Raw genomic sequence first — 21,646 nt, 5'->3', positions numbered from 1 at the left:
CTAATCCTGTAAGCTAAGCTTATGTTAGGTATTATTATGCAACAACTACAGTGATGGCAATGACGGTGTACAGAAATAAAACAGGAACCCACATATAAGAACTTTTACATTAGTAAGAACGTTTTTGGCTAAGACAGTCCTATTTTAGCCTACAATTTTGAAATGGATTCTTATTAATTTAGTCAAACACTGAATACACAAATTTAATATAACAAGCTCTACAAGTACCATGCTTTCCCAGCAGCAACATAGTACCATTGTTTTAATGTTGCTTTAGTTTTGTTCTGTTTATCATGCAAATCTTTGTACAAACTTCAGAAATGGCCCAAAATAGGCCATACCCACCAATGACAAAACCTCATTATTTTATTCTAAGAACCTGAGTACAGACTGTAGCTTGGAAAAACTTGGTTCTTACACTGTATAATTTATTTAGGTTTTTACTGTACCTTTATCAAGCAAATATTGTCACTGTAGTATTAAATATATGACTTACATGACTTGTTCACAATGGAGGGAAAAAAATAATAATTAGTGTGGGGTTGCAACTGCTGTAATAGAAGGGCTGGAAGCAAAAACCTAGTAAGTGACAATGTTTGGCCAACTTTTAGTGCTGAAAACTGGCCCAAATTTTGCAGGTTGACTGGAAATGAACTTAAGAACATTGCTCTGGTAATTTTTTATGCAATTTGAGCTTTATTTTCAAGAAATAAGCTATGCAAAAATACCATTGGCTTCATGTTTGAAAACAATGGAATCAGAGAAGGGGCACTTACCTTTTATTGTTCCATTAAAATTTAATGGCATTTATAAACTAATATGACTGTGTGTCGATAGCTCAACTGAATGATATGCACAGCAAAGTACACGACAGGTCGGTGGTTTGAGCCACTGATCAGAGTTATTTATTTATTTTTTTGTGCATGTCTCATGTAACTTAAATTTAACAAAGATCGATAAAATCGCAGAGAAAATCAAGAAAAGAAAAACGAGAGAAACATCTCTGTGCAAACAAAAGAAAAATAATAAGTCTGATCGGTGGCTCAAACCACCAAGCTGCTGTGTACTTCGCTGTGCGCATCATTCGGATGAGCTACCGACGCATAGAGTTGCATAAAGCTTGTGCTATTAAATTTTAATCAAACAATGAAAGGTAGGTGTTGATTTGCAAATGCAAAGCCAATAGTATTTTTGCATAGTTTATTTCTCGAAAAAAAGCTCAAATCGGATAAAAACAATACCAGGGCAATGTAAGTTCATTTCCAGTCAACTTGCAAAATAGACTGTTTTTGCTTGTACATTTTGTTTTCCCAATACAGATTATGTCATAATACTCAGGAGGTTAATTGGTTTTCCTTTTTTCTTTTGTATGTAAATCCAGCCAGCCCCGTTTACGGGGATAAACCCCGATCAAAATTGGATTGATGATGAGGCAGACATATTCATGCTTGCATGCACTCTTTTTAATGAGCAAAACAAGGACTAATCCTCCTGAGTATTATCACATGATTTGTATTGGGAAAACAAAATGTACAAGAGAAAAAGGTCTATTTAGGCTAGTTTTGTGCAAAACTAAAAATTGACCAAAAATTGTCACTTACTAGGTTTTTGTTTCCAGCCTTTATTGTATCCTTAATCTCCATTTTTTTTATGATTTTGACAATGATAAACACATCTATGCAAATAAAGAAAGTTTAAATGATGTTTGTGCCATATTGTTGTTGTTGTTGTTGTTCACGGTACATGTAGTTAATAGGAATTGTCCATTTCCAAATTCACTTTAAATTAGCATGTTTCAGATTTTCCATATGACATCCTGGCACTTATCTTAACCGTGAGGTGAATCAAAGCCATAATTGGCAGTAATCTTGGTTCTTTAATGGAGCCCCAAACATCCTTGAAGATCATTGGTAAGAATACTGAATATACCCAAAATAATCACAAAGATCTTGACAAGATTTTCAAGGATAGATTAGGATCTTTGAAGATCTTTGGTAAGATTATTGAAGATCCTTACAGATCTTTGGTAAGATTCATAAAGATCTACAAAGATCTTAACAAGATCCTCATAGGATCTTTTAAAATAATAAAGATCCTTGAGGATTTTTTTTAAATTCCTTGGTAACATTCAGGAAAGATCCACAAAGATCTTAACAAGATCCTCAAAAGATCTTTTAAAATCCTTGAAGATCCTTAAAGATCCTCAAGGATCTTTGGCAAGATTCTTGAGGTTCCTCAAGGATCTTGGCAAGATCCTTGAGGATCTTTAAGGATCTTGGCCGAGATCCTTGAGGATCTTTGCAAGGAATTTTGAGGATCTTTTCTAAGATCTTTATTAGGATCCTTGAAGATCTTTATGACGATCTTTGAAGATCCTTAAAGATCCTTTGAAGATTTTCACCAGGGATTCTCTATTCTTAACTCATCGTTTAACGATTCACAAGAGCATGCTCTCGTGGACTATTTACAGGCTTGCGTAATGCTTCAGTACAATAACCGATAACACAGAGATTAACAACATGCATAGTTAGGGACTGGTTGTTGATTGGATTCGCAGGCTCAAGCCAGGTCAGACACTCACACCTGAGCATATTTTTTTTCCTGCATTTTTCGCTGGTTTTAATCCCGGTTTAACATATTATAGCTGTGGTCAGGACACACTGGTGGCTACGTAGTTATTCAAGTCAAGCATTGGAGAGATATAAACTTAAAGCTGAGTTTAATTAGTTTAGTGCTGCTTTTTGCTCTGAATTGCAATTTTTGTCTTATCTTAAGATTTTTAATTTTGAATATACTAAGGTTGCAAGATGCCTGGACGGCCTATGACAAGAACAGAAACGAAAGAAGAGAGAAAGAGAACGAGAACGACAAAACGGTACACCAGTAATAGCTCAAGCTTGGTGGAAGAAGTTACTCCACAAATTCTTTTCTTGGACACTAAACCGTTTGTTATTTCTACGGATGAGTTATTTCAAGTGGGTGCATATTTCTAAAAAGTGGTTTAGTCGTTTTTTTCCTTTGTTCAGGGATGAAACTCTAATTTTTATTTTCAACTGGAATTAAATAACAATCATCTGTACTCTTTTTGGACAGAAAAAATTGATCTGTTCGCTGGTTTGTTTGGCTTTAAAATGCGAACCAACAAGAGGTTTTTTTTACTCCGTTTGCCTAACAATTTTTGGATGTGCCTCGGCAGTGACAAGAAAATTTTGCCCTTATGTTATAAACATATAATCGCAATGAGTTCTCGTAAAAGCAAAGAGAAATATCACCAGCTTGCGCTTTCAGAAGTTTGTTTAGAGCACGTTCAGGTAAGCTTAAAATTTGTTGGAGATCTTGTTTGAAGTTTGTCCTTTCTAGCCGAGTCTGGTTCTAAGCCAAGCTGGCGTGTTTCAATGAAATACATCATAATGTAAATAATCTCGTTTTCAGAGAAAAAGTGGAATAAAGTACATCAATAAAACTCCTTGTTTGACCTTCAACCGACAAAGACGATCCGTCACATCACGAACTATACTATGTCTTTGATTTCTAATTTTAGCGCGATTCCTATTCGCTGGCTTTTGACAGTCGACTCTGAAATGGATCCTTTCTTTTTCCATTCGCTTGCTGAGTATTTGCTTGTTTTCTTTTAAAACTCTTGCGATTCAGGAAAAATTAATTGCCTAACTTTTGAATTCAACAGTAAATTTCGCTGGAAAAACCTATATGGCACTCATCCCTTCGTGATTCATGCAATCAGTCGGTTTTTAGACTGCGAGCAGTCTCTCTCTTTTCCTAACTTCTGTAGAGCGTAGCGCGTCGCGTAGCGCGCGATTGATCGAGCGAACGAGGAGGCCGCAACCCGAGAGAAACGCGGGCGTAGAGGGAAAGGAAAAAGAAAGAAATCGTTCAATCCGCCTCAAACTCGGCCAGCGACATGTTAGAAGATTCTATCAAAAATCTATTCTAGGGATAGTCTCGCTATCCACCCTGCGATGGAAAATTTGCCACAAGATTGCAATTGTTGCGCCCTTTGTCTTGACATTCTTGTGACGAACAGCCGTGCACCCAAACGGTGACCAAGTAACCGCTCCCGTAAACGAATCTTTCCGTCCACCCCTCCATACGTAAACGACTTTTGACAAATATTCGATTCTTCGAAAGCAAGCTTTGCATTTAATTTACTTTTCAAAGTTCACGATTAACAATACTAAATAGAGCAGATATTTTATTACGCTGAAGAAAGAGGGTGGTGCCCTCAGCAAAGAGGATGAAGGAAAATAGGGTAGAAGATGCAAAGATATCATTAATGTACATGAGAAAAAGGAGTGGCCCCGGCACAAATGCCTATAGGAATCCACATTTAATAGTTTGGAGGGAAGATCTACAGCTGGCTATTTCAACAAATTGACACCTAGAGTTCAGATAATCTTGGAACCAAGACAAAGAAAAACTTCGTATATCATAAAAATTCAATTTGTCTAATAGAATGGAATGGTTAACCGTGTCAAATGCCTTCTTGAGATCAAAAAGACACCAATAGTAAGACTATTTCTCTCACAACCTTCCGATATCTATTTCTCTCAAAAGCTTCAAATATCAATATATCATGGTGACTCTTTGAAGCTTGTCTGCATATAGCAAAACTTCAAGCATTCCACATGCAATACATTAAAGGTAAGGTAAAGTCACTGCTTACGAGCCGAGAAGGCTCATCAGGCCGGCGCTTATCTCCGGTTTCCGTAGCATGAAGCGACAAGGAGTATTTATGCTCCCCCCTGGATGGGATGCTAGTCCATCGCAGGGTTACTCCCAGCATTACGCCGGTACCCATTTGGAGAGAGGCACCATGAGAGTAAAGTGTCTTGCCCAAGAACACAACACAATGTCCCCAGCCAGGACCCGAACCCGGACCACTCGATCCGGTGTCGAGCGCACTAACCATGAGGCCACCGCGCCTCCCACACATGCAATACATTACTATTGCAATACAGTGAGAGCGACATCTCTTAATCTTGAAAAGACTTGATCTACCACTCAGTACCATTTCTTTGCAGCTGCCCCCACCAGGGTTCCATTCTCAGATCATTTGAGGATGACTTTCTAAGAGCTTCTACACATGAAGTCTTTTCTGCCCTTGTAGATAGAGTACTTTTACGTTTTCTGTTGCGAAATATGATCCATTCCGAAATAATCATCCTGTTTCAAATTATCATACGCAGCCAATAAAGTAATCATACAGAAACCATAATGATAGCGGGGGTTTCGTACTACGACACCATAAGCGTCAATGTGCCACAAAAAGTTTGGTGCTCTTGCTCTATGCTGTCTTGGGCTCAACCTGTTTCTAACTCGCCTAGGCACTCCTTCAGGGTATGTCGTCCCCAAATTGTCCGTGACGCAGCGCCGCGAATGACCACCATTCCTGGAGCGTTTCTTGGTCGCTGCTACATTGTACGCTATCCAAAAGAACTGCCACTTCCTTCTATTTCTTGGTTTCTTGCACTGACCAAACTGAGCTACAGTAGGTTAGTGTGGCGACTTCTTATTCATTAACAGCGACTTTTTAACTTATTCCATGAGCAAGAAATAGAACACAAGCAATTTCAACCGCACCAAACCAAGGCTAAAATACTTTTTTTCCATGCTTCGATGTTGTTCTAGGATTTCTTGGACTGGTAGTTACGTCTCAAGAACCCTCAAAAGGAAAGACGACTTAAAGAAGAAATATAGTTAAGACCTTTCGAACCACTGTTTGCACCTTGCTTGTGATAACTTGTTTTCTCATGTCCCAGCAATAAATTTGTTAGTCGCCTCTTAAAAGATTGTGGTGATCGCAAGTTAAAAAATAACCTGTCGTAACGAAATTATAGTGATGGTGGATCATATATTTGATAAACACATATTTACAATTTGTATACACGGGACTGGTTTGGATTAATTGCATGGGTCGTATGATACCGATCTGATACCAATGACGGTTAGTTTCTCGTTGCATGTGCTCAAGCAGGTCGCTTTCTACTGCAAGATGCTACTTGAATGGAAACAACGCCATGACATTCATACTAACACAATAAGAACCTTCAGTTATCGTGCTAGTAAGTACACTTTTATCTGTGGAGATTTTTGCTTTCGTTTTTCTACCGTTTACATCGACATTCAATGACTTGTTTCAACCGTACTTAAACAATAAATTTATAATAAATACATACAGTACTGATCTTATCTTCACTACTTTATATTTCTAAGAAGTGCGACGAAGTGGGACAGTGAGTTCATCATTAGAGTGGTAACGCAGCTACAGTTTATGAAATTCGCCCGGATTTGTGCTCTGAACTAGCCGTGGGTTTAAGATAGGCTCGAACCCGCAGTCTTTTCTGCGCTTACTCCATGCGATCTCGATATAATTTACCTTATGTTTATTGCTGAAGCTTACTGCTACCAAGTGCTAGCACTTCACATTACACTCTATTCAGTTAACTCTGTTTAAATTCAATCGAGGTTGGTTCAATCGAGGTTGGCTCGAGGTTGTACAAAACGACATCTTTTGATTTGAAAGCAAACTGGAATTCCCAAAAGCTTTTTATACCACGTAAAATATTACGAATCCAACAGCAAATCCGTAACACGTCATTTCGATTCAGTTCTTATCAAAAGCGGTATTTAGCGACCGTTACGAAATTAATGTGTCGTAAACACTGTACATTAAAGATGTCTGTACTGTTCTGCTAAAAAAAACCTTACCATCCTCGTTTTCTGGCATCGGAGACTCGTCGTCTGTAGGCGTCTTCGCACAACTCACAAAGCAGCTCATTCTGTAGTACCAAAAAGTGATGTAAAGTGACTTCGCACTAAAATCATGTGATTCTGAATGATGCGAGTTGAGGCGCTTGATTTCGTTACTTACCTCTTTGGGAACATGTCTTTCTTCGGGGAGTTGCTTTTTCCTTGTGTTCCGATAATGTTTTCTTCGAAGCTTTTTCAGGACTGTTGTTGCATTTCGGTTGAATTATTCAATCATCATACAATAAAAGAAAAACGTTAGAATGTGAATTGAATATTCATCATCATGGCCGGACTGGCTCAGCAACCCGAGACATAGCTAATCACAAGATCATCGGAGTATTCTACCTTCAGAAAGCCCAAAGAGGCTTTTCTAAGTTACCGATACACTGAATATTACAGTCATTGAAGGCGATTTACAATTCGACGAACCGACCACAATATAAAACGACCGAAGACAAGTCAATCGAATCTTAACGGAATGTTAATTAACTGCTAAGTCACAAAGCGAATAACACAACACGGATGTGTTGGAATGCGGATTAAGTAACCGTTGAATAATTACCTAGCAGAAAAAAGGGTCTGTCCAGCAAAACACAAACCGAAAATTTTATACATGTCTTGAATGAGCCTTAATTATTATTACTCGCAGGAAAAGCAGACACAAATGCGTTGGTATCGCTGCCCGGTTTATTTCACTCTGAATATGACAGCGCCTACCATGGTACTTTCGTGACACAATTGTCTGTAGTTTCTTCGCGAAAAAGAACGAAGAAGTAAAGGGACCACATAACATTTCGACTGCAACTCCATGACAAAATTTCAAACATCATGGGAACGTATGCACTCGGTAGCCTGCGTGGCAGGCGTTCGAAGGGGAAGGGAAAAGGAGAACCGGCGAGAGAAGGAGGGGAGAGTGCGTGCTTCCGCTTCCACTCGGCTGAGATGGGGTCCGCATCTTGAAAAAACAAAGCAAATTAAAAATTGGCTCCCAATGGCCCAGAACTCCCTAGAGTTATAATTTTGAGGACGGAGACATGTGGGCGACTTAAATCTGTATTTTGACACGACTGTTGCTCTGCAATGGTCGGTCGGGCGAAGCCACAACGAATGATTCTTTTAACAAAAGGCAAAAGTACAAAAGCAATTACGAAAGATCTCGTTTACTTTAATAGTCACACAAAAACAAACTTTCAAAATCGATACACATACAGTAGTAATTACAAACACCTCTAACAACATATATAGCTTGATGAATAAACTGGTTTCTTGACATATCGCTGAACACGTAATTCTACTAAGGTACAATTAGCACATTTCAATGTTTTAACAACACTGGTAGGACTAATAGCGACAAACCAAGCCTTCCAAAATATGTTAGCGTCTCAAACAACAGTATGTCTGGAGCTCATTTACACGGAGACACGGTGAATTATTTGTTCAAAGGTAATTTATTTGTGTAATAAAATGTTGTGCCAGTACTGGTATTCTCCAAAACGACCTTAGCTCCATCGACAACTTCAAACTGCGTCACCTTCCCAGCTTCATTCACAGTACAGCAGTTGCGTGTTGGATCGTTCGCTATGTGATCTACTGCTGCCTTGCGTGCACCCCTTCCTCCAGCGAAAAGCTCTCCACGTACACGTAAGTTCTTTGGCCGCTTACCAACCTGCCACTGAATTGGTGCATCACGTTGTGTTCCTCTTGGGGTAGGATCAGCACGGTCCTGATCCTGATTTAAAATACAACAACTTATTTAGCATGCTTTTAAGTCTAACCTCTAAACGAAAACTAGTGCTACTAAACAATATAAGTAACTGTAGAGTAGGTCTTACCATGGCAGGCCGGATGTCGCGGTGGGACGAAATGAGACAAATATTCACTCGGAAAGCAATCAACAGGAGGAAATATGTTTGAAAACTGCTTGCCTATCACTTAAAAATTCAGTATGAAATTATTTTAACATTCTTCTCAAAGACAGCTAAATTCTCTAAACGTTTCGGTAGTCTAAAGATGATAATTTCTCAATGAAAGTGACTTATTAATGGCAATGTTATTCCCGACTGCTCGTTACGCGTAGCATTTTGATGGTGCGTTACTTCTTTGCGTAACGCAATTGTAAACGAACTCGACCCGCAGAATGGCACCGAAACGTGCAGCAGCGTAGTTACAAAAATATCCCGACGATAGTGGGGTGGGGAGCTGAAAGACCAACCTCAAGCCACAGGTAACCCATGCGTTAGAAGGCGGGTAAAAAGTTCGTTCAAAACTTTGATATTATTGTGTAACCTGATTCACTTTTTATGTTGCCAGAGCGTGCTATTCTTGAAAAACAGGAATGTATACGAATGCAGGGCTTTTTTTCCCCAAGAAGTAAAAACACACAAGTATAAAATGTTGAAAATAGAATTTCTTCTTCCAGAAGAGAGATGTCAATAATTCCGGATAGAATCATTCCTAATAAACTTTAATTACAGTACCATTTCCCCAGTTCATATTTTTACTTCTTTCATTCGGTGATACAAAACTACAGAAAAAAAAACCTAAGAACTTAAGGCAAACGAGGAATGTAAAGGAATATGAATGTGTCCCCAGTTAGTCCTGTAATGTACTAGTCTTAAATAAAGGTTTCATCATCATGTCAAATTAATCGTCTTGATATCCAGGCGACTCACTCTCTTCATCACTGGATTCGTCTTTGGAACGTGAAAATGACCTCTCATAATTCCGCAAATTCAAGCAGAAATCGCTGTTATCCTTTGTGTTATCCTGGGTAAGGCCCCAGGATAGTAAGGCGAACGTCGAGGATGAGATAGCAGAAAAGTCTTGCGCTGCAGAAATGCCAGAGAGGAGTTTTGAGAGCGGCCAGGATTAAGCTGCTGTTGAGTATATTGAAACAGTTGGTTCCCAGTTACCTCTGCTTGGAGATAGACGAAATCAGCCAAGAAATCATTTACTTGAAATTTAAAGACCCAAAATGCTTAAAATGCACTTTCTGGTGTTTCGTTTTCAAATATTTTCATTGGAATGGGGAGGGGGGGGGGGGGGGGGTGGGTTAAAACCCATGCCCCCAGTTTCAAAGAACGGGGCTACGCCCGGCCAATGTGTCCTCTGAACCCCAAACCCCCAAATTTCAAAATACAAGTTTGTTAAAATCTCTGTGCCCCTTAAATTTTTCCGGGCCTGCTACGGCCCTAGTATGTGGTATTATTTCCCCGGGAAGCAAGCCTTATGATTTTCGTGTGATATCTCAACCAACCCATCAACCTCGTTTCCAGGATCTGTCTTCTCTGCCAAAGAGACCCTGGTTATGGCTGGTCACGTAGCTCCGGCCCAAAATCTGGGATCTTTTCCAAATGTTTGTTCGGGAAGGGGGCCGCAATTAGGACTTGTTATTATTCGGCACGCATATTCTCGGCAAGATATTTTATGTACTAAACATGGAATTTGACGTGAATTAAAGGCCAAAAGTTGATTATCTTTTTGTCCCACTCCACGTTTCATAAACTGGACCGAAGTGAGAGCCGACTTAAATGACTTCCGCAGTCGCATGCGACTCCTCGAATACTTCCACGACTTTTCGGCAAAACCTGACCGTAATCCATTTCGTACCAAAAGCACTAGGACTCCACCTCCTTACAGAGAACCGGCTCTTGATACTTTTCTTGACGCAGTAGAAAAAGACAAACATTACAACCCGTATTATACGTGACAACTTGACCGACCTCGAACGGCAAGCTATGACAACACTTAAATGACGTGACGACATTATCATTAAGACATTTAAGTCAGCAGACAAAGGATCAGCTACCGTCATTAGACACAAAAACTGGTACATTAACGAATGCCTTCGACAACTTAATGACACTACATTCTACAGACCTCTCGATAACCATATCACCGATGACATCCAAAAAAACGTCACTTTATACAGTGGACGAATGGTTGGTGACCAAATAATCAACAGAGACAGAAAATAAACTTGCGTCGTTCGAATTTCACTTATGCACGTGTAAAGGTCCCTGATTCAAACTTACTTTTAAAAGCTCAAGTAAGCAGTCGAGTCGAGTGATAACACAGAATGCTCAATAGTTTGCGAAGAAAAGAAGGTTTGTCGTGCAAGAAAGCAAGTGAAACGTTTATCCATAGGAAACAAACATGTTCGGCGATCGATCAGTCGGTGTCATGTTTATGTCACGTATCGACCTCAAATCAAACTGTAGGATGAATATTGAATGCGTGCAGGTGTTTTATTTTGTTTTTTTTTTAACCCTTTCACCGCCGAGGGCTCCCCCATTGACGAGTAAAATCGTACACAGAGTAAAATCTATAAGTGTCACTCTTAGGAGGGAAAGGGTTTAATAACGGGGACATAGTCTCGGAGTGAATCTATTGTAGCTGTTGTTAACCCTTTCACCCTTGAGGGGCTCCCCATTGACGAGTAAAATCGTCTGGCGTTACACAGAGTAAAATCTATAAATGTCAATGGCATTTATGGCGGTGAGAAGGTTAATTTGATTTTCGTTTTCTTTTTAAGTGTTAAACAAAGTAATTCCTAAGTCGCAAGTTTGTACTGCGAGTAGAGAGTTTTGACTTATTTAAACTTCAACAATTTGTCGTGGTTATATTTTTAATGCACACAGCTTTTTGTTACTGTGGAAACACAAATCTTAACGTATCATTTTATCCACGGTAAAATAACACAGACCTTTTATCAAGCAAACGTAGTGTGTGGTAGATGTTTTGAAGGAGCAACTTGAGCTACTAACGAAATCTTTTATTTTTGTGAACAGCGCAACGTTAATTACCGCTCGAAGGTCTTTTCAGTCACAAAAGCTCTAGTTTACAGCTTGACCACTTTTGTGGGAAGCTCGTGTTTATCTTTTTGCGGCTCCCGCTTTCCATATATGGAAGGGAAGCCAAAAGACATCGCGTTGAGTGTAACAATAGAATACGAATGAGTTCTGCCGATTGTGATCCGATTGCTACAAATTTCCTTCGGAACTAGACGTTCCGTAAGCGTGAAATGGGTGCCTGTGGTACACGATACACAAACAAACAGAGGTCACGGAGTTGAGTGGTATTGAAGGCACGGAAACTGGATTTCCCAGGAGTAATGCTGGCTGGGCCAATTCAAAATAACAAGAAAAATGCCTTGAAATCCAATTGGCCGAAGCCAAAGATATCTTAATATTCTTTGTTTGCCCATCCAAATTTTGCTTAAGCATTGTTTCCTGTTTCCCTTCGGACTTACAATGGTCCCAGGAGAAAACAAAAACAATGCTTATTCAAAATTTGGGTGGACAAACAAAGAGTATTATGGTATTTTCCGCTTCAGCTAATAGGAACTCCTGGTAACTGCTACAATGGAAGAAGCAGGCCAGGGGATCGAGCTGGAATGCAGCATATTTCTCATAATTCCCAGAGCTGCTCAGTCCGCAAACGAAACACTACTTAGTTTTGTTTCCATTCCTCAGAAATGAAACGTATCTATTTTGACTTTACACGGTGTAGTGTAGTGGCCAATCAAACTAGAGAAGTAGGCATGAAAACGAGCCTTTCGGGTCAAAACAAGAACTTCTTATGGAAGGACTGTGTGATTTCTTGATTCTCCACTGTTTTCTTCGCTTTTTTTCAAGTAATTTGAGATTTTATCGCGGAAAGTATGGAAAGGCACTGAAAAGCATATGGATGTCTTTGTAGGCGACAAGTTAGTGTTATATTCGTAAGCCAAGTCAACCCACGGTGTCATAGAACAAAGGCAGATATTTCAAAACGCACAGTTTATTTTGGAACTTCTTGGAACTTGCTGTAGCAATAAAAAAATTACACTCTTCGATTTGAGACTGGAAATAGAAGTTTACGAACATGAATTCCCTAAGCCGTGTGACTGAGTGTTGTTGTGTATTCTTCCGTCTTCTTATGTAGTTCGAAATATGATCTTGGACAAAAGTAGCTGAGACATTCCTCAAGTTGAGTCTGTCAGGCAATACCTGCAAGAAAGGCCCTAAAAGACAACCCCCCCCCCCCCCCCCGCCCCATCCAAAGCAAAGTTGTTTATGACAAGCGCAAAATAACCGAGGTATCAAACAACATTCTTTTTTTGGGGGGGGGGGAAGGGGGGTTCGTAAATGGAAGATTTATGTCAGTGAAAGAAATTTGTTTGCATATGGAGAGATAAATAGAAAGTGTCTCCACAATTTTGTCCAGGATTGTATCTTGAACATACAATAAACAGAAAACTACCAAAATAAAATTATATGCTGTAATCAAAGGCTAATCACGTGATAAAGGAAAATCGAATAAAGAATAAATAAAAGGCACTTTTACCAAACGATGAAATAAAAATATTCAGTATTCTACACAAAACTGGAAATTCTGAACTTATTTTAATCTCCGAGATGTCCGTAATTCCTTAAATTTGCCTTCCAGATGATAAAAGCAGTGAGTCGTTCTGTGAGGGCTAGATATTGTTTATTGTAGAATTTCATTATATGATACATGGTGAATCTACACTGCTCGCAGCTAGCAAAAGCTAGTCGAGGCGAGCAGTGGTTACACGTTTATAAAAGAGAGAACAAGCAGTGAAAGCTACAATCTTGGACAAAACTCGTTGGGAAAATGTGACGCGCTAATTTGTCTGTGTGATAAAGATTAAATGCTTCCCACTTTCCCCCCTCCCCCCATTCCAATGTTGGTTTAAAAACCGGGCAAAGGCTTGTACAGAATATTTTGCATCACATTGTCAACATTGGTTTGGGGGGAGGGGGGAAGGACCAATATACTTTGTAAGTGCACGTCAAATGATGCTTAAGCTAGAATGTTTCCCAAGAGTTTTGTCCAAGATCTCCAAGTGTGACGCGCTAATTTGTCTGTGTGATAAAGATTAAATTCTTCCCACTTTACCCCCTCCCCCCCATTCCAATGTTGGTTTAACAAGACGCTTCCTTAAGAGTTTACTTGGAATACCATATGGCGCAGAAGTATGGTGATAAATTTTTTAATTTGCCAAGTACGGAACAAAACAAGTCAATGTTACTGCAGCCAGTTGCTCATTTACAATAACGCGGATAGTGTACCGGTGAACATCTCTTAATGTTTACAGTTGCAAATAAATTCATCAGGGGGAAAGGAACCCCCTTTTAGACCGGGTCCATGGACGTGACCCCAATTTTTTTATTTAATTGTTTTTGTTTGCGTTTTTGCTGAAAAGTGTCCCAAAGCATGTTAATGAGCTTTTTAACCTTAGTAAAGACGATTTCGGCTAATTTGCTTCACTTTTCTTCCACACTAACAAAACATTACTTGAACTTTAAATAAAATGTTATGCGCTCCAGGGAAGAATGGAAGTAGGCTGTGTACAGACGCCCACTATCCGAATTTACCGTTAGTAATCGTGTTTCGGACCAAAATTTGCGTGGCTCATATTTCTTGGGAGCTAAATTTTCAAAACGGTAGTAAATAAGGCAGATTCTAAAAGTGCATTGAAGAGCGTCTCTGATAGTTTTAAGATTCCTTGTCTTTATAGCATAGAAGCACTTTTTAAAGGAAAGGATGCCTTTGCAAGTCTTCCAACCGGGTACGGCTCTGATCTTCAGAGCAGCCCCGATCGTTGCCAATGAGCTGTTTATATTTCCCTCGATATGTACACATCTCAAATCTTCCAGGGCGGGGGTCTGGGTCTGCCATGGCCGAGTGAAGACGCAAGCGAAACCGCTCCCGCCTTACTTGTTATTTTTGGTGTAACTATTTCTTGTATGGCAGAATTTTTTAGTATTTCAAAGCGGAAAACTAGAGGAAGTAGTAGTAGTTCAGAAAGTGGAGCTCTGACACCGAAAGAAAAGAGATTTTGCGAGCCTTCGTTTGAAGCTGTTTATATTTCCCTCGTACACATCTCAAATCTTCCAGGGCGGGGGTCTGGGTCTGCCATGGCCGAGTGAAGATGCAAGCGAAACCGCTCCCGCCTTACTTGTTATTTTTGGTGTAACTATTTCTTGTATGGCAGAATTTTTTAGTATTTCAAAGCGGAAAACTAGAGGAAGTAGTAACAGTTCAGAAAGTGGAGCTCTGACACCGAAAGAAAAGAGATTTTGCGAGCCTTCGTTTGAAGCTGACGACGAAGTCACAATTGCGCTTCACATGGCGGAAGATTTTGGCCCGAAGCTACAACTGGTTTTACAAAAATTGACCAGTTTAGAGAGCATGGTCGAAGGAGTCCTACAACGATTCAACAAGCTGGAATCCTCCGTAAACGGTATTAAAGGAGAAGTTGCTGCTCTCAGCACCAAAACCGATGATTTCGAGAAGGCCGTCGTGACTATGGACGGAAGTTTAACTCTTTTAAATAGCGAGATAGAGCAATTAAAGTCAAGAGTGAACGAAAATGAAGCGGCAATGAAATTCCTAAATAGCCGCATCCTCTATCAATATGTCTACACCCGACGCGAGAATCTGCGTTTTTTTAACATCCCTGAGTCTACCGACACAGCGGAAGAGAACGCTAAGGAACTTATTTATCGTTTTATGGAACGGGAGCTTGAAGTGGAAAATACCCGCGACATTGAGTTTCAATGCGTGCATCAAATCCGAGCAAAGAAGCCAGATTCTCCTCGACCGATTATTGCCCGCTTCCTCCGTTTTCCCGATCGAGAGAAGGTATTTAAACGAGCATTGGAATTGAAAGATGAGATCGATGTTAAGTTGTATGCTGACTACCCAAGGAAAATACAGGAGCGGAGAAGAAAATTATGGCCACGCCTGAGGCGCGCGAGGGAGGAAGGCAAGAGAGCCTTCCAAGGAAATGATGGACTAACCGTAGAATTTTATAAAGCTTTTTGGCATGTTTAGTCGAGTTGATGGTGGATAGTTTAAATGACTCTGACGATCATGGCAAAATACTTCGATCAATAAAGCGGTGTCAAGAATTATTTATAAAGAACTCAGAAATAGAGTTATCACCATACCCTCCGCTCAAGAGAAATACAGGAGCTCCTTTTTAAATGATACCCTTGATTGGCCAGAAATTTATAGACTGCCCCATCGTGTCACTTCGGACACAAAGATGCCTGAACTCAATTCAAACTGTTTTAAAAACAACTAGACCCTCCGTGAGGGTACACTGGGTTGCCTGTGGAACGTGCACCGCTCCAGACAATTTTTTCAAGTTGGGGGGTCATTAAGACCATGTAAGGGGTCACCCAGAAGTCATACCAACAGAGGCCCTTTGGCTCACAGGTTCTCACATGTTCGTACGACGAAACAGATCTGTCCTTGCGTAATATGTAGGTCTAACAGTGCACAATATTGTTTTGGTATTGTCTATCATTGCAGTCAAAGTGCCATGGTAGAAGCCTTGGGTAAATAGCCTGAGAAGACATGTGGTTACTAGCAAAGTACTGAACCCAGAAAGATTGAAGAAAATAAATGGGAAGTGAGAAACATTGGCTTCTGGGCTGACATGTTGATAAACTTCTTTTCATCACAAGTTTAAGCGTGCCCTCTGAGCATCTGACATATACCCCTTCGTAAAACAGAAGAATGGGACCGAAAATACTATTAACGTTAACAAATGCAAATTCAGCAAGGTACAGATTTTGTTAGCTTGCTTTATGCAGAAACAAATATTGATGCAAAAGTAAATAAATACTGATACACAGTTTTTAGAAAGAGCAGAAGGAAGTTTCCAGGACGGTCGATCGAGAATAACATATTTACAACATGAAAACAACATTAATTTTGAACCGTGAATATAGAATATAAACAGTTACGATCAGCGACAAACATTTTGGGAGATTTTTGCTACGTTCAATTTTGTTATTGTAAGTTTTGGCTGCACAAATAAATCGCAAATCGAAAGTGAAATCGCCGGAATTCAGCGGGCGCCGTGATTAAGTTACCGCGGCACGTTTACTTGCCAAACAGTGAAGCATCTGTGTCAAGTGATGGCAAGACACCGGGTTTTAGTAAGTTTCTTTTTCTGTCAAGTGTTATAAAGTTTGACAATAAATGAGCGAATTCAAAACAAAGATCACAATCGCCCACCATTGTTTCTGCAAAGTCAAAAATTTACTTTCCAGGACGAGGTTATTTATCACCAGGTAATTCCATACATACATACATACATACATACATACATACACACATACACACACACACACACACACACACACACATACATACATACATACATACATACATACATACATACATACATACATACATACATACATACATACATACATACATACATACATACATACATACATACAACTTTATTTAAACTCAGATTTAGAGTAGCTCGAGAGAGCTAGGGTCTCCGAGTAAAATTAATACATATAAATAGATAAAATATTAAAAATAATAATAATAATAATAATAATATTAAACAAAAAACAACAACAAATTTGGAAATAGCAGCTACCTTATTATTCACCGGCGTCACAATTTTTTGCTGATTTTGGGGCTCATTTTCTTGAAACTCAAGCACGCTTCCAACAGACCTGTTTATTTTCATGAAACCTTTCCTGCTTACAGAGCAAAAATATCCTCCCGTATCACGTTTCAACCTTAGACTCGAAAAATCAATACACAACATGATATTATAATTCACAAAGGCAGAAAATATCACAGAATCCATTTCCAGCGAAACATTTTATTGAAACAAACAACATAAGATGCACTAAAACGCCATTCGCGTTGCAATGACTTTCCATTGCTGGTTAACGAGAATAACAAACTCACGAGGCAGAATGTATATTTATATTTAATCACGTTAGCACAACAGAAAAACGCTAACCTCATTTTGACACCAAAATGCTTTACTATTGCCATAAAAACTGTGTACCATGTACTTCAGGTTCAAACCCTTTCCTGAAGAACATTTTCCTTGAATAACAAGAAAATGCTTTACTATTGCCATAAAAACTATCCAGCTCACATATCATAAAACATGATGAATTCATAAAGGCCACCTTTTCCAGCGAACAATTTTTTGAAACAAACAACATATTTGCTATTAGAGGCAAAAACCCCTTCCTATTTCATTACGTGCGTGAAAAGAAAAAACTCAATCGTGTCAAATATGCGCAATATTACAACAAACTAAAATTTCAGGATCAAACCGTTTCCATGAAGAGCCTTTTCCTTGAATAATGAAGCACAAAATAGACGACAAACTTTCTTTTAAATAATTCTGGCTTGGCTGTCACATTTCCAATTTTTTTTTACCTGAAGACTGTGCAGAGTTGATCACAGATCCACTTAAGGTGTTCGATTCGTTCTCTGTCTTTGTTGAACCCATAAGTTACCAGAGAATTTTCCATTTGGTTTCAGTGTTCTACATAATAGAACACTTGGTAAATATTATTTTAGAAATGCAGCTCACTTTGATTTCTGCTCGACGGGCGACAGATTGTTGTCGAAGTCCATTACTCGTCGCTTTTGAGATTCCAGGTGTTGGTTTTCACCGCCTGCCTAGTTTATCCAACTGACTTTCCATTATTGAGCTCCGTAAGGGTATATTTTGTTTAAGGATCCACTAAAACGTCATTCGCGTTACATGACTTTCGACGCCATTGCAGGCTAAGTTGATGATTCTACTGTTTACACCAGAGAAATCTACGCAGTTCCACTACCCTCTCGATCCTAAGAAAATACCCGCAGAAGGCTTTATGCACAAAGATACCACTTACCAGGGGAGTGACAGGCAAGACTTTTACCGACACGGAAGAAAAAAAAATAGTAACACCGAGCAAAAGCCAGCCACTTTTAGACTGGGATTTCCATACGGCAACCCAGTAAATATCTAGCGACAAATGCCTTTTTGTATCAAATTGGTGTTGCGTCTTCTCCGGTGTGTTCTTTCTGTGAAATGGAGAACGAATCCCTCAAACATATCTTAATCCATTGCAATTATACTGAAGAATTTTGGGCAGAAGTTATCAAGTGGCTGCGCTCTTTAAATGTAAATATAAACAATCTCAACGACAAAGAAATTATGCTGGGAATGCCAAATTGTAAAGACGAGTTATTGGTCAATCATGCATTACTAATTGCTTAACAATATTTGTATTTTTGTCGTTGCAGACAGACGTTTCCTGTATTTAAAGTTTTTATGTCTAGATTAAGGAAGATTCAAAATCTTGAATTAGTTATTGCAAAGTCAAAAAACATGTTATCGCTTTATACAGCGAAATGGGGCAATTTGGACTTATAACTTATGCACGGAGATGCTGTTTTATACTATTTCTGTTATTTTGATCTGGAAAACATAGGGGTCGGTCGACGTATGTTGTACTTTATGTATATGTAGGTGTGTGTGTTCATAACTTGTAAAGTCTTGTAAAAAAGCAAACCGCATGCTGAAAAAAAAAAACCTCCAAAAAAAAAAATCTTCCAGGGCAACACGCTTTGTAGATGTAGATTGTTCTTGAGAATGGCTAGGCTAGTCCGAGCAAGGCATTGAGATTATATTGACTAGTAAGGGATAGCCGGGGACGTTTTTAAGTGAGCAATCTTTTTGCATCTCGAAGATGTTGTTGCAGTTGAAACCGTGTTTCAGCAGTGTCCGTTTCATAGCTGGCGGAAGCTCCGCGGAAGCGAGACTTGTAGGATTTTTATAGACCTTCGAAAGGCCTTTGACACGGTAGATCACGGCCGAATATTACTAAGTAAATTGCACCAATATGGAGTTCGAGGAATAATAAATGACTTGTTTTGTTCGTATTTACTGGGTCGTCAGTAAACAACACAAATTGGTGCTAAAAATACTTCTAAGAAGGAAACAATTTTGTCAGGAGTCCCTCAGGGGTCGGTACTGGGACCTCTGCTTTTTTAAATTTATATAAATGATATATCTAATAGTGCTGACCAACTGAAGTTCTATCTATTTGCTGATGACACTCATATGCTATATGCTGACAGAAATCGTAAGTCACTTGAAACCATAGTTAATGCTGAACTTTCTAACGTCTATGACTGGTTAACCGCCAATAAGCTATCTTTAAACATCAAGAAATCTAACTTTGTTATATTCCGACCTAGACAAAAGAAACTAAATTACGAAGTTAAATATTCGACTATCTTAGTGGTAAAGTTTATCTAAATCGTTTTGGACAAGCATCTGATCATCATCACAGTTTATTACTCTACACATCTTGCTATCATCAGCATACAAAGCTATTGATGCGTCCAGCCGCCATTATGGACTGAAGTCCATTTATGGACTTAAAGCATGAGGGACTTTAAAAAGTAAAACTTAGGAAACTGATTGATGCAAAGGAGCACAATTTTTTTCTAGCTCATTCTTGGAGTGGATGAGGCATGCAATTGATGGAAGAGGCTTAGATGGAAGTTGCAGGCCGCGAACGGTAGTGATTTTACAATCATTTAAATTTAGAACAAGACGCCTGGGGGAGTTTACACGGATTTACTTTTCGGAATATACTGATTGTGTGAAATGAAATGATGTAACATTTCAAATATCAACCCACATATGCAAATTAGTTAAGTTCGAATCATTTCCAACACCATCAATCCACAAAGAGAGAAAAATCTCACGAAAGCCTTTCAGAGCCAAAAATTTTATTGAGACAAACAACATATTTGCTATTAGAAGAAATAATTCCCACCAGTTTTCGTGCAGTTTTCAGGACCAAACCCTTTACCGAAGAACCCTTTCCCTGACTAATGAAGCAAAAAGTTGACAACAAGCTTTCTTTCCAATAATTCTTAAGTAACAACAATTAGTCAAATTTCCAATTGTTATTTAACTTTACATGAAGACTGTGCAGAGTTGAGCGCAGAGTAGATCCACTCAAGGTGTTCCTTAATTGAGGCTCTGAGTTTGCATGGTAAACCCAACCCATGATATCCATTCAGAAAAAGTTAACAGAGAAATTTTCAATTGGGTTTCAGTGATGTACATAACACACACCGCCTGAGGTCGCTCGCAGGAGACACTGCTGTTGCGTTGATGGTGGGTGAAAACGAAAATTCAATCTTTGTCAGTTGATTCTCATGTGGAATTGTGACCGTGCGAAGATTTTACCCAGGAATATTTGATTCAGTTAGGTGGGCAACTTGAATGGAGTGTGCAATCTTGGGATTTTATACAGGCCCGTAACAAAATCAAAGAATGGAAAAGCAGTAATGTATTCACTGGGAAACTAAAACCAGCTGCACTCTAGTAGCCCGAGCCATTCAGAACATTTCAATTAGCGCATAGATGTCCGAGCTTATCTAAGGGTGCGTTCTTTGGGAAAATCCAAAAACTGATTTCTGATCTTGGATCAATGGATTCTTCAGCGTCAAAAATACCCAAAATCCGAATAAGGCTTATTTTCCATGACAACGCAAACAAACAAACCCAGAATTGCGTGCAAATTTTAAAAACAACAAAAAATAGCAGTTAAGTTTGTTTTGGAGAAATTCTTAAATGAAAATGCCATCAGTAAAAAAAAATACCTTAGCGGTCGATAAAAAGAAATGACGGAAAACATTCTTTTTTCGCTTTAGGGAAGGTGCTAACAATGTTATTGCTGTCAAGAAACTTTAAGTGTAATTTCTGGTGTGAAATTTGCAGGAAACCTAACTATTTTTGACCTATTCATGTCTTCGATCGTACGGTAAAAATGGCGCGAGAAAAACATTTGGGCTGAACTGTCACGTATACGTACGGGAGCTGTTGTGTATCATTTTTGCATGGAAAACCGCTTGTCAAAAATACTTTTTTCAAATCCTTTCCCGAAAAAACCCTAAACTGATGAATCTCAAACATTCGGATTTAGATTTAATCCGAAGTAACCTCGTTGTACGCGTCAGACTTTCCTTTCAATAACTTTTGCAAACTCGCTCAACATGCAGAAACAATGAGAAAAAAATG

The 21,646-nt window shown here is 39.1% G+C and overlaps 1 protein-coding gene and 1 long non-coding RNA gene across 2 annotated transcripts in view; both read right to left on the bottom strand.

Moving 5' to 3' along the window:
• Positions 1 to 7,261, bottom strand: part of LOC137979928 (uncharacterized) — a 44,793-nt gene extending 37,532 nt beyond the window's left edge. Inside the window, exons 1-3 of the mRNA XM_068827242.1 lie at positions 7,114 to 7,261; positions 6,890 to 6,969; positions 6,727 to 6,797 (exon numbers count right to left, since the gene is read on the bottom strand). Of these exons, the coding sequence (XP_068683343.1) occupies positions 6,727 to 6,797; positions 6,890 to 6,903 (85 nt within the window). The 5' untranslated portion in view covers positions 6,904 to 6,969; positions 7,114 to 7,261. The remainder of the gene's footprint in view (positions 1 to 6,726; positions 6,798 to 6,889; positions 6,970 to 7,113) is intronic.
• A 651-nt stretch (positions 7,262 to 7,912) lies between these two features.
• Positions 7,913 to 8,854, bottom strand: LOC137979936 (uncharacterized). The gene is made up of 2 exons (XR_011118418.1): positions 8,601 to 8,854; positions 7,913 to 8,497 (listed from the first exon to the last, which is right to left on the bottom strand). It is a non-coding gene; the product is annotated as an uncharacterized lncRNA (long non-coding RNA).
• Between the last annotated feature and the right edge of the window lie 12,792 nt (positions 8,855 to 21,646).

Source organism: Montipora foliosa, chromosome 12 (assembly GCF_036669935.1).
Source record: "Montipora foliosa isolate CH-2021 chromosome 12, ASM3666993v2, whole genome shotgun sequence".
NCBI classification, from domain to species: domain Eukaryota; kingdom Metazoa; phylum Cnidaria; class Anthozoa; order Scleractinia; family Acroporidae; genus Montipora; species Montipora foliosa.
The sequence above is the reverse complement of the archived record's forward strand: the minus strand, read 5'-3'. Positions and strand labels throughout refer to the sequence as shown.